This window comes from Apis dorsata, unplaced genomic scaffold (genome assembly GCF_000469605.1).
Source record: "Apis dorsata unplaced genomic scaffold, Apis dorsata 1.3 scaffold_52, whole genome shotgun sequence".
Lineage (NCBI taxonomy): Eukaryota > Metazoa > Arthropoda > Insecta > Hymenoptera > Apidae > Apis > Apis dorsata.
The window spans coordinates 2,151,552-2,167,479 of NW_006263353.1; the positions used below are offsets into that span (position 1 = coordinate 2,151,552).

At 33.1% G+C, this 15,928-nt stretch overlaps 1 protein-coding gene across 2 annotated transcripts; it reads left to right on the forward strand.

Annotated features, from left to right (window-relative positions):
- Window positions 1-595: 595 nt before the first annotated feature.
- LOC102675983 (cGMP-specific 3',5'-cyclic phosphodiesterase) lies at window positions 596-12,536 on the forward strand. Of its 2 annotated transcripts, XM_006609239.2 has the most exons (13): window positions 596-1,137; window positions 3,920-4,161; window positions 5,024-5,345; window positions 6,039-6,272; window positions 6,933-7,290; window positions 7,482-7,651; window positions 7,810-8,032; window positions 8,222-8,296; window positions 8,369-8,407; window positions 8,965-9,246; window positions 9,665-10,041; window positions 10,860-11,296; window positions 11,863-12,536. In XM_006609239.2, exons 2-13 carry the CDS (start codon window positions 4,107-4,109, stop codon window positions 12,489-12,491), a joined length of 3,201 nt encoding a protein of 1,066 aa, XP_006609302.1. In that variant the 5' UTR covers window positions 596-1,137; window positions 3,920-4,106; the 3' UTR covers window positions 12,492-12,536. The 2 variants fall into 2 exon arrangements, with proteins under 2 accessions (XP_006609302.1, XP_006609303.1); XM_006609240.2 differs by lacking the exon at window positions 3,920-4,161 and having other exon boundaries at window positions 598-1,137; window positions 5,026-5,345.
- The last annotated feature ends 3,392 nt before the right edge of the window (window positions 12,537-15,928 follow it).

The window sequence follows — 15,928 nt, forward strand, 5'->3', positions numbered from 1 at the left end:
GAAAAGACGATCCACGAACGAGCGTGTATGTACGGCACGTACACGTACACGTACACGCGCACACACAAGCGTTGCACGTGTACGTTGGCAGAGCAAAGGGGCGAGAGAAATGCCGACTCGTCACGGAGAGACAGAGACTTGCACACGATGGAAGAAGATCGAAGGGAGGGGAGAGGGAGGAGGGCCTGGCGCACCAGTTTCCGCGTTCCAGCGGCGCACAAGCGCGCCACGGCTCGCACACATATATACACACACACACATACGCGCACGTAACCACGAACACGAGCGAGACCCGTGTCTCACCAGGCTGGCTTCAGTAAGCTCGGAGCTTTCGAACGGTCCAGTCGCCTTCCCCGCGCTCCGTACCTCCTCGCCTCCTTTTGTCATCCAATCGTACGTACGTACGTACGTACTATCGACATGTGCGTGACAAACAGCCAGCCAATCCCGATTCGTCGTTCGCTCGCTGTATTCGCGTTGTAGCACGCGTTCTCGCGGAAGATCGGGACGTATCCTAATATATTGGCATAAAATAATATAATTTTTAAACATTCGAGTGAAAAACTTGGAGTTTTTATCGAGTTATCGCCAATGGATAAGATCGGGAACGGATGGAGCAGGTTGACCGACGACGGTGCAACCTCTTCCCGTGTAACCTCTTTTAACCTATGCGTTAACCGACTCGGCTATTTCGATTATCGAGAATTGAGGAAAGAGGAGGAGGTCGATTTCTTGGTTCGATTTTAACCGTGCTTGTCAAGCAATATAAATAGACGGACGCGACTTGTGCGCGGCTTTTTTATATCCAGGATTCGATACATATATATATATATACATATATATGAATGGATAAATAAATTATCGCGTGGAGCGATGTTTTTAAATCGGGTGAGAAGTTAATTGGTGAAGTTAGTTGGATGAAAGGGAGGACGGTGAGAGGGAGCGTGGCTTGGATAGATTGTCGCATTGGACGAGCTTAGTGTCGGGCTGGTGGCACTGTTCCGGGAGCACCGGCGGCGGGATCATGAGGAGCAGCAGGACGAGCAGCGTGCACGGTGGAACGAGGACCGCCTCGAGATCGATTCGAAGGCTGTGCGATCAGCTCGATTCTTATAACGGAAGGATAGCCAAGCGGAGGTCTGATCGAGCTTGATTTTCATTTCTTTTTTTTTCTTCTTCTTTTTTTTTTTCTCGATCTCGAATCGTTTTGCGAATCGGTCGATCGTGATTCGGAAGAAAGATTAACGAAAATTAGGTAGAGTTTTAAGGAGGAGAGATAAGATTGATTTTGAAGGGGGACGTGGATGTGTTCTCTGTGAAATTTTTGAAGTGAAAGGGAAAGTGGTGTTGCGAGAGAGAAAGAAGAGGAATGATCGAGAAGTATTTAAGAACGTGTTAAAGAATTAGGGAAGAGGACGAATTTAAATTGAGATTAAAAATAATAAATGATTCGAACTCGGGTTTCCTCGAGTTTCATCGAGTTCTAAAAGCAACTGTCGATCGACTGAAGAAACGACTTTTCCTATCTCGTTGTCCAACTTTCCATCAATTTGGAAAAGAAAGATGTTTGAACGTTTTTAAGACGCATTTTTAGAGACGTGTAATCCATTAGAGACCAAGAGACCAAGATTTTATCGAGCCACGACCCGACCACTTTTATTGAGACGGCGGTCGATCAAAGTCTGACCAAACACGATACTCTCTACTTAAGTTTCAATACGTTCGAGGGGAAGGTTGGCTAGCGTTTCACCGACCACGAGGTTCGAGCTATATATTCGAAGGCAAAACTACATGGGAAGTAGATATTACAACGAGACGATTTGGGAAACGTTAGAAAGAAAATTTTAATTTGAATATTCGCGTGGGGGGAGGGGGACGTGTTGGGGAAATTACGAAGTTACGAAACTCAGAGATTAAAGTAGAGAGTTTTCTTGTAATTTGATCGTTCATTTGTCGAAAATATTTCCATTGGTCTAAATCCAAAAACTGTACCCTCCACCTGGAAAAGATTAAAAGATAAAAATTAATGAAATTTTGAAAATTTTCCCCTTTCTAATAAAAAAGATAAATAAATAAACGGAGCAAGGAGGGAGTTTTTTCCCCCTCTCCTCGAATTAAAAATAAAAAAATCCACTGTTCTCCGCTGTTGGACATATCGATATCCCGTGAATATCGCGAGAACCGAATAACTTTGAGAGACTTTGGAAGATGCGTTGCGGCTGATTCTTCGACAAGTTATTATTAAGGATAGTGGATGGGTGGATGCACAAACGATTAACTCTCGGTCGAGTGGAGATCCAGGGATGCAGCAAAAGCTACGGTGCGCATTTAAAGGACGCCATTGAAGAGGACGAACTCGGTCGAAGAGCGAGTCAGCGTGCCCTCTTCCATAATACAACATTAGGTTGGTGCATGCGAAATGTATCGTTTCCTCCCCAAACGCGCACGTGGCCCTTCTTCCAACGAAAGAAATTTTCGTTCAAAATGTGATTTTTTTTAATAATTAAAAAAAAATCCCCTCTTTATTCTGGCCAGAGAATTGATTTCCCTCGTTCTCCAACGACGAAACAAGCGAAGTAAAATGATGAGAAAATTTCACACGCACCAATCTATCTATGACACGCGAGAAAGAGAGAGAGAGAAAGGAAAGAATCGAATATTTCGACTATAGTTAGAGAAGGCAAAAAAATTTGAAATCGAATCGTTTGACTGAGAAAGAAAAAAAATTAAGTTTCTTCGAGGAATCGTTGGGTATCGGTAAGTCGTAGTTGGAATTGGAAAGTTAAAAAAATGAAAGGGAAGAGGGATTCTATTCTGGTGGGGCAACCGCGTTGCTTTCACGGTTGATCGGGGGGATTAATTGGAAAAGGGTAGTGGGCCAAAGTGGACGTCGATTTAACGGATCGCCGCTTCGTTGCAACCCGGTTATTTTCGGGTAAAACAAACGTTGTTGAATATCGAGATCGCGCAATTTCATAATTCAACGGATTTAGACGGATGGATTTCCCGTGGGAGTACTTCTCTTCGATCCCTGGGGAGAAGAATGGAGGGAGGGGGTTGCGAGTTACACAAGACGCGAGATGAAATATTCTTGCAGTGAGTAAGAGGGGGGAGGAGGAGACACAGGGGGGTGAACATTCAACTTTTCGTCGAAAGGAATGAAACCCTTTGGAAAGAAAAAATAAATGATAAATAATTTTGTTTCTTGGAAAATTTTAAATTAAATTGTAACGATTCGTATTTTACTCGTTGAATTAATATATAATATTAATAGTCGTGCAGTTGGATAAATTGATTGATCTTATTACATTGATCGTAATGTGTAAACGCGACAGTGAGTTGATTTTTTAATTAAATTATTTTAAATCTAAATTGAACGATTAACATGATTTACATCCATCTAATTATAACACATGGAAAGATACTCTGTCGATAAAATTGTGTACAAAAATATTTCATGTTTAATAGTATTCTCTTCACCCTCGTTTCAAAGAGACAATACAATAATTATACAGCTAATTTACAATCACTTTCCCTCTCTCCATAAATTTCATGAGTTTCATTGAAATTGAAAAAAAAAACTACTGAAGAGTTGCATGTGCTTGATTGTAAAAAAAAGAAATATTTCTCCTTTGGATGACAACAAGTCTATTAAAAAGATACTTTGCAAAATCACGACTATTTTTTTCTCTCCCCGACGAAATTCACTTGAAATGAATTGAAATTCACACGTTAAAGAGAAAGAAATTCTTTCAAACAGCAACAAGTCTTTCTAAATAAACTTTTCTCTAGCAAAAAAAAAAAATGGTTGATCACCGTTTATAATCGCCTTTCCTCTCTCTCTCTCCCTCCCCTTCGTGAATTTCACAAGCCAATTTCACGAATACAGAAACGGTGAAAGGTTGATTTCTGTTGTCAGTGTGCGCAGAGAATCGGCGAGAAAGGCTCTCCGTGTATTTTGGACTCGAGAGCCCGTAAAGTTTTAACAAAAGCGAAGGGGTCACAATGCGAAGTGTCCTCTCACCTCGTTCTCCCGAGGGCACCGCGTGTTAGAGCAACTTGCACACCGTCGTGCTCAATGTTAATTAATTCAGACGTAAGATGATATGGAGTCTGAAGACGAAGTGGACGAAGAGCTGCCGGGGGTGAAACGCACGGAGGTACGATAATCCCTCTAAAAAAAAAAAAAAGAAGAAAAGAAAAGAAACGGAAAGAAAGGGAAATAAATACGAGGGACGAAGGAGACATTACGATTTTTTTAATTATTGGAATTATCAATCTGTTGGTAATTCGTTAAGAAGCGAGATATTGATTGTTGAATAAAATGTAAAATAATTTATTAATGAGAAATATGGAAAGTGAACTTTTTAAGTTTTTATATTGAAAAATAATAATAATGATTTTTTTTTTCTCAATGTTAATCTATATTCATGTGGAGGGTTAGTGAGATACAGCTAGAGAATTGTGGATTGTTGTCGAAACAAAATGCAAAAGATAAGATTAAAATGTCAGACGAGGATTATTAAATTAAAAAACGTAATTTAAATTTGAAATGAAATAAGAGAATGTGACAGAGGAAGAATAATCCTATTTTATCTTATTTCATCTCAAATGAGATTTTTGTATATCAACTTTTTTTGTTTTGATCTCTACAATCAACCCTCTTATAATATAATATATTAACATCAATGTACAAATATAAGATTTACCAAGTAAATTACTTGCCTTCAAGATATATGCTCACTTTTGACTTTCATTTCATTACTGTACTGTGTCAGGGACGTGAAAAAGATCTGGGTAGAAGAAATTATGATATATAATTATATTATTTAATAATGAAAAAATATATATTTACATTTGTTAACTCGATTGCCAAACATCAGTTTTGTATCTAAAACAATGAAAAAAATAAAGGAGTCAAAATGAGGATAAACATATAAAGCATAATAATAATATTAATTGATTAGCAGTGAATAAATTGAAAGAAATAGAAAAAATATATATAAAAAAATTATAAAAACACAGGTGAACCGGAACGATAATATAAAGAGGCTCGAGACGATGAAAATTTCAACGAAACCAATGTCCTCGAAGACGGTAGAGCGAAGTGAGTGCCAGCTGGTGCGCTCACCGAATCCAGAGGAACCGGAACTCGTCGTTCCGTACACGAATCCTGGCAAAACGAAAACGCAAGAAGAATCAAAATTACCTTTAAGCATCAGCATCAAGACTGACACGAAGGACAGTGAAATAGTGAAGTTATGTAGAAGCAAGAGGATCACTTGTCAGGATACCATACACGAGTACGACGAGGATGATGGACTCACTATGGAAAAAGTTGGAAGGTAAATAAAAATATTTTATTCTTCTTCTGTAATTTCTTGTTACTACTAATATTAAAATTAAATCAATCATCAATTATTGTATCCTTATTTGGTCTTTTATTGTACATGCCTTAAATAATTGTTTGAAATATAATTTTTTAATATGATCATGTTATGTAAAAAATAGTAATTGTAATAGTTTTTGCGTGTCTACATAATCCTTGTTACATAGATTTACATAGATTTGATGAGAATTATTTTAAAAGTTAGAAATATTTTAAATATATTAAATATTTTAAGGATGAAGCATGAAACAAGTTTGCAGTCACTACAAGCTGTAATATTTTAAAAGTTGGAAAACATATTCAAATGTTCTTAGTATAAAAAAATAGTTTCTTTTTTTTCAATTTATATACAAATAGAAATATATTGGCTATAAAAATGTCAAGCAATATACAAATATTCTCAAAAAGAAAAAGTTACTTAAAAAATAACATTATATAATCCCGGACAAAAGAAATATCAACAAATACAATTTTAATTTTTCAAAATTAAAATTATATTAAACAAGATCCCCTTATTTTGATATGTACAATTTTTCACATGAAAAAAAAAGAACAGGCTTGAACAACGATCAGACATATGAAATAATTTCAATTCCTTGCTTAATAAACAACATTGTTATCCTCTATCAATCACAATTTTTGGAAAAAGATATCTCGAAGCGCATCCAGACGCTGCAGAGGTCTGGTTCCGTGAAAACGCGAGCCTCGACCTTCGTCAAAGGCTTCAAGGTATGGCCGTGGTTCAAGCGAAATCACCGTTGAAAAATATACATCAGGAGGAGAATCTCCTGAGCAGAAGCAAACGTAACAGCGTGACATCTGATCTGTTCCAAAGCTGGCTGGCTTCCAGTTCACCAGCCAAGCGCAGTAAAAGTCCCAGCAGGTAAATTACTTTTAAAAATCTTGGTAAAATGTATTCACATGGACTATAAATATTTTATAAAGATAAACAACGATATTTTGTTCATTTGATTATAATTTAATTGACAAGAAGTAAATTTTCAATTAATGACCTGACATCAAGATAAATATTTTTTCTAAATTTTGAGTGAATATTGTTAAGAAGAATAAAGCTATTTCTTCTATCTATGAATTTTTAAGTTGCTGAAGAAAATCTATATACAAATATATATTGTTATGTATTGAGGAATTATTTTTCTTTTTATTTAATATTTTTTTTATTTTTCATTAAAATCTGATATTTATGCACACTGATATTTCTATAAATTGTTGAAATAATTACACATGATATGTTCTGATATAATAATTCTTTAAGCATTAAAAAAAAATAAAAAAATAATTTATTTCCAATAAATTAGTTTATATTTTATATACGATCATATAGTATAAGCAAAAAATAATTAAATGGAATATATTTTTGAAATTTAAAATACATATATCGACATCACGTCAGTATTTATAAAAAAAAAAAAAAATTAAAATCAAATTAACTGGAAAATGAATAAAAATGAATAACAAATTTTGAAATGAAAAATTATATATCTGAATATATCTCAAAAAATGATCATTCTATATATTCTAGGATGTATACCTCGTTGGTGGGACGAAGAGAAGAGCTCAACAGGTTGGATGAAAGTGATTTGTTCATGGAGTTGATCAGAGACGTGGCAAATGAATTGGATATCAATGTTCTCTGTCACAAAATTTTGGTAAACGTCGGCCTGCTTACACACGCCGATCGTGGAAGCCTTTTTTTGGCTAAAGGACCTTTGGAAGATAGATATTTGGTTGCAAAATTGTTCGATGTTACACAAGACACTGAATTGGAGGAAGCCATTCAAAAAGCAAAGAACGAAGAGATCAAGATTCCTTTTGGAGTTGGAATAGCTGGCTACGTGGCTCAAACTAAAGAAATTATCAACATCAAAGATGCATACAAGGTATTTGAAAAAACAAATTAAAAAATAAAAGACACTGGGTTTATTTGTCCAAAATTAATTGATTTGTTAACCAATAAATATAAACTATTAGATTGGCTCAATTTATTAATTTTGGACCAATAAAAATAGATAAAATTATGAAAGAGATGAAATAAGTGGATATTTGAATGTTTCTTTTTTTTTTTTTTTAGGATCCAAGGTTCAATAGCTCTATTGACATGAGAACTGGCTACAAAACTACGTTAATTTTATCCATGCCTATATGTAATTACGAAGGAGACGTGATTGGAGTTGCTCAAATTATAAATAAGACTAATGGTAGCAATGAGTTTACTGATAGAGACGTCGAGGTGTTCCAGAGGTTAGTAGACAACTAACCATTTGAAGAACGGTAAACATTTTCTATCATAGTTTATAAATAGAATCTATATATCAAAGATTATAAACTTAAAGAAATCTATTGTAAATTAGGAATTAGAAGTGGAAAAATCAAAAAAATATATATAAAACTAATTCCAGGTACTTAACATTTTGCGGGATTGGGATACAAAATGCGCAATTATTCGAGCTCTCCGTGCAAGAATATCGCAGGAACCAGATTCTTCTAAACTTAGCCAGAAACATATTCGAAGAGCAGAACAATCTCGAGTGTCTGGTCACGAAGATCATGACTGAAGCGAAGGAACTTCTAAAATGCGAAAGATGCGCCGTGTATCTTCTGGATCTTGACTGCGGCGAGGCAGTAAGTTCATTTCGATCAACAATCTCAGATAACAACTAAAATTAAAGAAGAAATTTATCAGTGTTTCTAATTTGATCTGTACTTAAACTGGTGTTAAATAGCAATAGAATAATAAAGCTGTGGAGGATTTCTCGAGCCCTTCGAAGGGTCGGCGAGGGACGTAATAAGAGATTCTAAGTTTCATTTCAGGGACACCTCGAAAAAATCGTCGAACGGCCGGGAAAATCGATGCAAGAGAGCCGGAAACCGCTTTCGAGGAGAGAGGTGAGTGACACCGGCACGTGTTGCTCAAGTTCGTAAGTCTGATGATCTTTTTCTTCTTTCCTGGCGGCTCAGAGTAACAACATCGAGATGGAGGATATTTTCCAACAGCATGTAAGTACATTTCTGAAAAAATCAAATTGATTACTATACATATACATAATCCTACATGCCAATATTGAATTAGAAATATCTTAACTACAAAAATGAGTATAGAAAATTGAATTCTGTTTATATGAAGTTATAAATAGGTTTATATAATTTGAGTTTATTTAATTCTCTCTATTATAAATTCTGTGAAGAAAGAAATATTTTCTTTAAACCTATAATCAAGTATTACAATTTTTGAAAACAATATTACAAAAAATAATTTTACTAATAGCTTAATAAAGTAATTTTTAATTTAAGTATTAATAATAAATTTATTTAGTTTTAGAATATTAATGAATTAATTAATTGATTATTTTATATACTTATATATTAATTATTAAAATTTTTCTCCCTATATAAATGGAATTCGTATAAACAGAGTTTTACTATATATAAGTAGAATTTAAGTTCACAAAAAAGAATTTTATTGACATCTTAAATTTTAATTTCCTATAATAATATGATTTTTAATTTTTTCATTTTACATCGAAATCCGCCTATTTTGTATGAATATTTCCCAGGCGACGAACGATGGAAATAAATTCACCACGATCTTCGAGATGGACAACGAAACACAGAAAGCCAAAGTGTACAGACCTAGTGCAAGTGATTTATCAAATCCATTGAGCCAAATTGCGAGGTACGTCGCAGCTACGGGTCAAATTTTGAACATAGGTGACGTGACCACGTGGCTGAAGAAGGACGTCGTTCAGGCCGGAAGCGACCCTATCAAGAGCATTCTCTGCATGCCTATAGTTAATGGACAGAGAAACGTGATCGGTGTCGCTCAATTAATCAACAAGGTTAAGATTTACTTCTTATGATAAAAACATGTTCAATATCCCAAAAATTCAAGATTTTTAGATTAATTATATTCTATTTTATCAATTAAATTTTGATATTCGTCATAGTAATTCATTTTCCATAATATAAAATCACAAATATTATACACAATAATTTGAAGAATATAATCCAAAATAGATCATTTTAATATTCAAAACCTTAAAATTCTACATTACATTAATTTATTAATTTTGATGATTAATTAAGATGATATAAGAACCAAAAGAAACCTACCTACAATATTAAAAATTTCAAAAATGTTCTCATTAGAAACTGGATTATCCAGAACAGAGCCCTTTGATATTTCAAAACTCGATAATACACAGAATAATTATTAATATACTGATACACATCTAACACGTGCGAATCATTCAACAGGATAATGGAACATCATTCACGGATTCCGACGTATCGATTTTCGAAGCTTTCGCCATTTTTTGCGGCCTTGGTATTCATAATACCCAAATGTACGAGTCAGCATGCAAGCTGATGGCCAAACAAAAGGTTGCTCTCGAATGTCTGAGCTATCACGCGACGGCAAGCAACGACGATACGTTAAAATTAACCTCAGAACCGATACCATCCGCGGAATCCTACAATCTGTACAGTTTCACATTTATCGACTTCGATTTGACCGATGAGGACACTTGTAGAGCTACCATTAGAATGTTCAAACAGTGCGATCTGATACAAAAATTTCATATCCCTTATGAAGTCCTATGCAGGTGGATTCTCAGTGTAAAGAAGAATTATAGGTGAGAAATATACACTGAAAATAGATATGTCTCAAAAACAGATACATCTAGCTTTCCTTATATAGTATGTAAAAAAAAGCCATGTAACAATTAATCTAATGCATTATTAATTTAAATTAGAATAAACTAATATAAATTAATATACAAAAAGTAACTTAAAATATAGAAATACATATATTTGGTAAAAAAAAATTTTGTTTTATGAAGATATAAAAGAAAAGTTGTGCTTTGAAAAATTGTGAAACCATGAAATTCATGTTTAAAAATTATTACTATTTGGTACTATTCTAAGTACTTGTTTTATATCATAACAAAATCTTTATTCTGTTATAGAATAAACTAATATAAATTAATATATAAAAAATAACTTAAAATATAGAAATACAAATATATTTGGTAAAAAAAAATTTTGTTTTATGAAGATATAAAAGAAAAGTTGTGCTTTGAAAAATTGTGAAACCATGAAATTCATGTTTAAAAATTATTATATACTATTTGGTACTATTCTAAGTACTTGTTTTATATCATAACAAAATTTTTATTCTGTTAATTTTTTATTAATTATTTTTTAAATAATATTGTCAACAAATTCTTATTACAATAATTCATAATAGCGAAGAAAAATCTTAAGTTTTGAAAAATATAATAATTTAATCACTTCTCTTGTGTCTTTTCTAATTTTTAAAAAATAATTAATTGTCACAGTAAATTTATTTTATGTTTATCCTAATAAAAAATTTAGAAAAGAGTAAAAAATAAATTTTATACGTCTATATTTTAAAATGCTCTGTACCATGAAAATGTTATCCTATTTTTAGGCCAGTCAAGTACCATAATTGGAGACACGCATTGAACGTTGCGCAGACCATGTTCGCCATGCTTAAAACCGGCAAGATGGAGCAGTTCATGACCGATCTTGAAATTCTTGGACTCTTGGTCGCCTGTTTGTGCCATGATTTAGATCATCGAGGAACCAATAACGCGTTTCAAATGAAAACAGAATCACCATTGGCCATTCTTTATTCGACCAGCACTATGGAACATCATCATTTTGATCAGTGTGTCATGATCCTGAATTCGGATAGTAATAACATCTTCCAGAGTTTGTCTATGGAGGACTATAGAAGAGTGATGAAGGTGGTCGAGAGTGCTATACTTTCCACAGATTTGGCGGTTTATTTCAAAAAGAAGAACAAGTTCATGGAACTGATTGATGAGGGCGAGTTCGATTGGCAGAGTGAAGAGAAGAAAGAACGTAAGATTAAATAATTATGTATAATTACTATAAAAGCTAGAAAAAAGTAGAAGGAATATCTATATCTGTAATAAATTTAAAATGTTAATATTGGTCAATATAAAAAAAAGCTATAAATTTAAAAGATAAATGATCACCTATAAGATAAATACAAGAAATTTTCATATTATTCTATATCTTACATCTAATTAAATTTCAACCTAATTCTGTCTTTATTTCATATTAAATATAATAGCTGTCTACATTTAATTATTTTTCTACATTCACAGTTAAACTAAATCTAATAAATAACTTATCTCACTATTAAATCTAATAATTGATATATATATATATATCTATCTATTAATATAAATCTGATACTTGTGTTTGTTGAATTTATATTAAATAAATTTTACTTCCACAACCATTTTCCTATACCAATAATAAAATCAATTCTTGATCAAATAATTGACCAATATCTCTGAGACATTAATGACTCATTAATGTTAAGAAAATATTTAACTTTACCTTTAAAAATAACCTAAATAAAAATTCGAATCTTTTCCAAAAATTTTCTTTTCTTCCAGTATTATGCGGAATGATGATGACGGCCTGCGACGTGAGCGCCATAGCAAAACCCTGGGAGGTACAACACAGGGTGGCCAAGCTAGTCGCCGACGAATTCTTCGACCAGGGTGATCTGGAACGTCTCCAACTGAACCAACAACCAGTGGCCATGATGGATCGCGAAAGGAAGGACGAACTTCCTCAAATGCAAGTCGGTTTCATCGACGTCATATGTCTGCCTCTCTACAAAGTTCTCTCCGACACCTTCCCATGGATCATGCCACTCTACGAGGGCACCATGGAGAACAGACAACACTGGCAAGATCTAGCTGAAAAAGTCGAAATGGGTCTGACCTGGATAGATCGTGACACCATCGACGAACCAGTCGAAGAATTCATCTCCTATGAACCCAAAGACATCGAATTCACCGTCACAACCTTGAACTGCGTGGACAAAAAGGAAGTCCCTGAGAAGTCCGCGTTGAGCAGACTTATCTCTCTAAGGAAAGGTGGTCCTACTCTAGGCAAAGATGTAAGACACAAACTTAGCAGGCCGCTTTACACGAGAAACGCTCCAGAGGACGCTGCCAAATCCAAGGCCCTGATCCCTGACAGGAAGAGTCGAAATAAATTGTGTTTGCTCATTTGACGGCTTACGTCCACCACTCTTGAGAGCATACCTGAATGATGAAAAGGAAGATGAGAGATCTCATGGAGAAATTTGTGTGATTAGCATCTGATGCAAATATGTTATTGCCTACTGGTTAGCTAACTTATAAGGTTGTAACTAGTAAAGATCAAAGTGGATTGGAAAGAAAGATTACCTGTACTGTGAGATTCATCAGGAAGATTTCAAAGGATGTAAATTCATGGGAAGTACAATGACTGTACAGTGAAGAGGGGAAAGCTTCCGAGTTGCAGCTTGGAATGAATCGATAATGAAATGATACAAGGTGTGATTTATCTACTGTGATTGCTGTCCATCTGCCTAGAAAATCAAAAGTCAAGAAAGTGAAATCAAACGTTTGTTAATAATGAATAAACGAAGATACATTTAAGGGTCACCGAATCGAAGGCTGAAAGATTTTGCAGATTTTAATCCCAAGACTGTCGTCGAGTCTTTAGAAAACACGTTAGACGAATAGTCAATGGCTAGTTAGTTAGACTGGCGATAAGTTAGGCGACCTTTGTCGAATTTTACCGTGGAGGAGAAGAAGAAAGAGAAGAAAAAGGAAAGAGAAATTGAAAGAATAATGTCAGCGATGGTTGCACGGATTCAATTTTGACAATCTTTTTTGTATTACATCTCGATACGTTAATTAGGATAATCCGATGGATAAAACTGGTGAAAAATAATATAAAATGGATATCGAAATTTTTGAAAAAAAAAATACAGCCGAAAGATGGGCATTTTTATATATTAATGAAAAAAGGAAGAAGAAAAATAAAGAAAAATATGATGCAAATTTATAAAAAAAAAAAAGAAAAAAAAAAAAAAAAAGGAGGGAAATTTATAAAAAAAAAAAAGAAAAAAAAAAAAAAAAGAGTATAAAACTCTTGGACTCTCGATGATACATCGTATTTCTATCCCACTCGTTTCCAAGATGACGCGTGGAATCAATCGACGACATTAACGAATGATAACCAAGGTAAATCAATGCCTATTAAATTAACGATTTCGTTGCATCATTCAAGCCAATCCAAAAATTGCGTCTCTGACGCAGAAAATGATCACGCGATCTCGCATTCTTGGAATTAAAAGATGTTATTTTGTTTCTCTATCTTTTTTTTCTTTTTTTTTTTTTTTTTATTCCTCTTTTTCTCTTCTTCTTTCTTTACACGGATCTTTACAGAAATTAACTTTTATTCTTTTTTTTTTCTATTTTTCTGTTATTTGATTAATATCCATAGAAGGAAAAGATGAGAAAAAAAAATACATAAAAAAATCCAAAGAATCTTCTGTTTGATTACTAATTTTTAACTTATTCATGATGAAGTAATAATAGATAAAATTTTGTCATGAATAGCATTTTACAAAAACAAGGTATTTTCTTGGTGAAACAAGAAGAAGATGCAAGCGAGATACGTGATATAAATAAATAATATGTACAAGAATCAATTAATATTCAAGATAATTCGAGAGTGCTGTGTTTAAAAAAAAAAACGAACATGAGAATCCATTGTAACAAGAGTGAAACTGGTTTCTAGTCTTTTGATATAGCTACTATGTATGAAAAATATGCCTGTCAAAGACTATCGCACACGACTAAATAAATAAAATCTGAATGTGCTCAAAACGTTAAATAATTGAACTATTTTTTTCTTCTTTTCTTTTTCTCTTTTCCCTTTTTTTTCTTTTTTTTTCTATATTCCTATATCCTGAGAAAAACAGAAATTTTTTAAAATATTTTAAGGATTAAATTAAAAAATTAAATTACAAAACAAATATATTAAATTCTAATAAAATAGGAGTATTATTAAATTTATAACATTCATACTTAACATTCACACTTTCTGATGAATGAAAATTTCACTTTTTTTTTTTTTTCAATTTCAATTTTTCATTTTTAATCTTCGGTGACTATCATAGATCGTCAATAACACTCACAAAAAAATGTCCATTTTCATAAACGATTCACTAGTGATCCAATTTTCATTTTCCTTTGATGAATTTCATATCATAGATTACCGATAATCCATGAAAAAATTTGCATTTTTGTTCACTATTATGGTTCACTAATGATCCATGAAGAAAATTTCATCTTCGAAGACTGGAATTGTAATAGATCATCAATGATTCACAAAAGAATTTTCATCTTTGAATCAACGATTATTGTGGGCCAACAGTAGTTGAAAAATTTTATTTTCAATTATATTATTTCGATTCACCATGATGACCCACAACAATATAAAATTAGATTAAAATCACCTTTATTCAATTTCGAAGAGTAGTCCTTTAGCTCCGTGATTTTTTACGCAGCTTTTTATTATTAAAACATTTAGAAATTACACTCGAACGACGGTGTCCTTTACACAGTAACGAATCATCAAACGTTTTTTGGTCCTACAATTAAATTAAGTATAATAAACGGTTTCTTTTATCTCTTCATCGTTCTTCTTTCGATATTCCGTGTGTTGACGATTAATTCTCTATTTACAATATTATGCAATATTCGATTGCATAAGAAAAAAGAAAGAAAGAGGAGCCTGACACACGTAACACTACGACACTGTTCGACAATTATCTTTTTCTTTTTTATTTTTATTTTTTTTTTTTTTTTTTTTTTTTTTTTTTTTTTTTTTCAAGAGAAGAAAATGTGTTGAAATTGATATTTTCAATCTCCATTCGTTCACTTAATAAAACACAAACAAAAGTAAATGTCGAGGCAGTGGCGCGGCTATTTGGCAAGACTCTTTCACTTTGTCGTACAATAATGTAGAGCAGGCTCCATTTATGATCATCGTGACCAAGGAGAAAACCGAATTACCTTAGACGTAGTAAAAAATGAATCTTTCCTCTCTTTGTCACGCAGATATAAATATATCTTGGCATTTATACACAATTGTTGAAACATCTGACGTGAAAAAAAAAAAAAAAAAAAGAAAAGAAAAGAAAAGAGAAAGAAAGATATCATTCGTAATCAACGTCATAAAGAAGAAAAGTTTCGTGGCTTGTCGATTGAGATCAATATCGTTCCCTTAAAACGAATATACAAATGGAAAATGATCCATGAGAAAATCAAGCACACGATTGCAAAGAATATATTTGAGAAGAAAATTCCTTAAGTCTCACGCGGTTCGTAGAAAAATATAAAATAAAAAGGATCACGCATACGATGTAATATAATTATGTACAAAACTAGCACCTATACATCGAAAAGGTGCATGAACACACACGTTTCATCCTTGATCACAATGTTCTCGCACCGTCACATTGATTCATAATACAATATAATCTACATTTTAATAATCACCTCTTTAATAATTCTTTAAATCCTTGTTCTCTTCTTCTTTTTTTTTTCTCTTCCTCTTTTTTCCTTTTCTTTCCGTTTTTTTTTTTTTTTTTTTTTTTTTTTTTTTTTTTTT

Bases quoted from the DNA above. Each gene is read 5' to 3' on its own strand.
- LOC102675983 (XM_006609239.2), top strand. From the start codon at position 4,107: ATGGAGTCTGAAGACGAAGTGGACGAAGAGCTGCCGGGGGTGAAACGC. The intron at 6,273-6,932 runs GTAAATTACTTT...TATATATTCTAG, and splicing joins CGCAGTAAAAGTCCCAGCAG to GATGTATACCTCGTTGGTGG. The intron at 8,408-8,964 runs GTAAGTACATTT...AATATTTCCCAG, and splicing joins AGGATATTTTCCAACAGCAT to GCGACGAACGATGGAAATAA.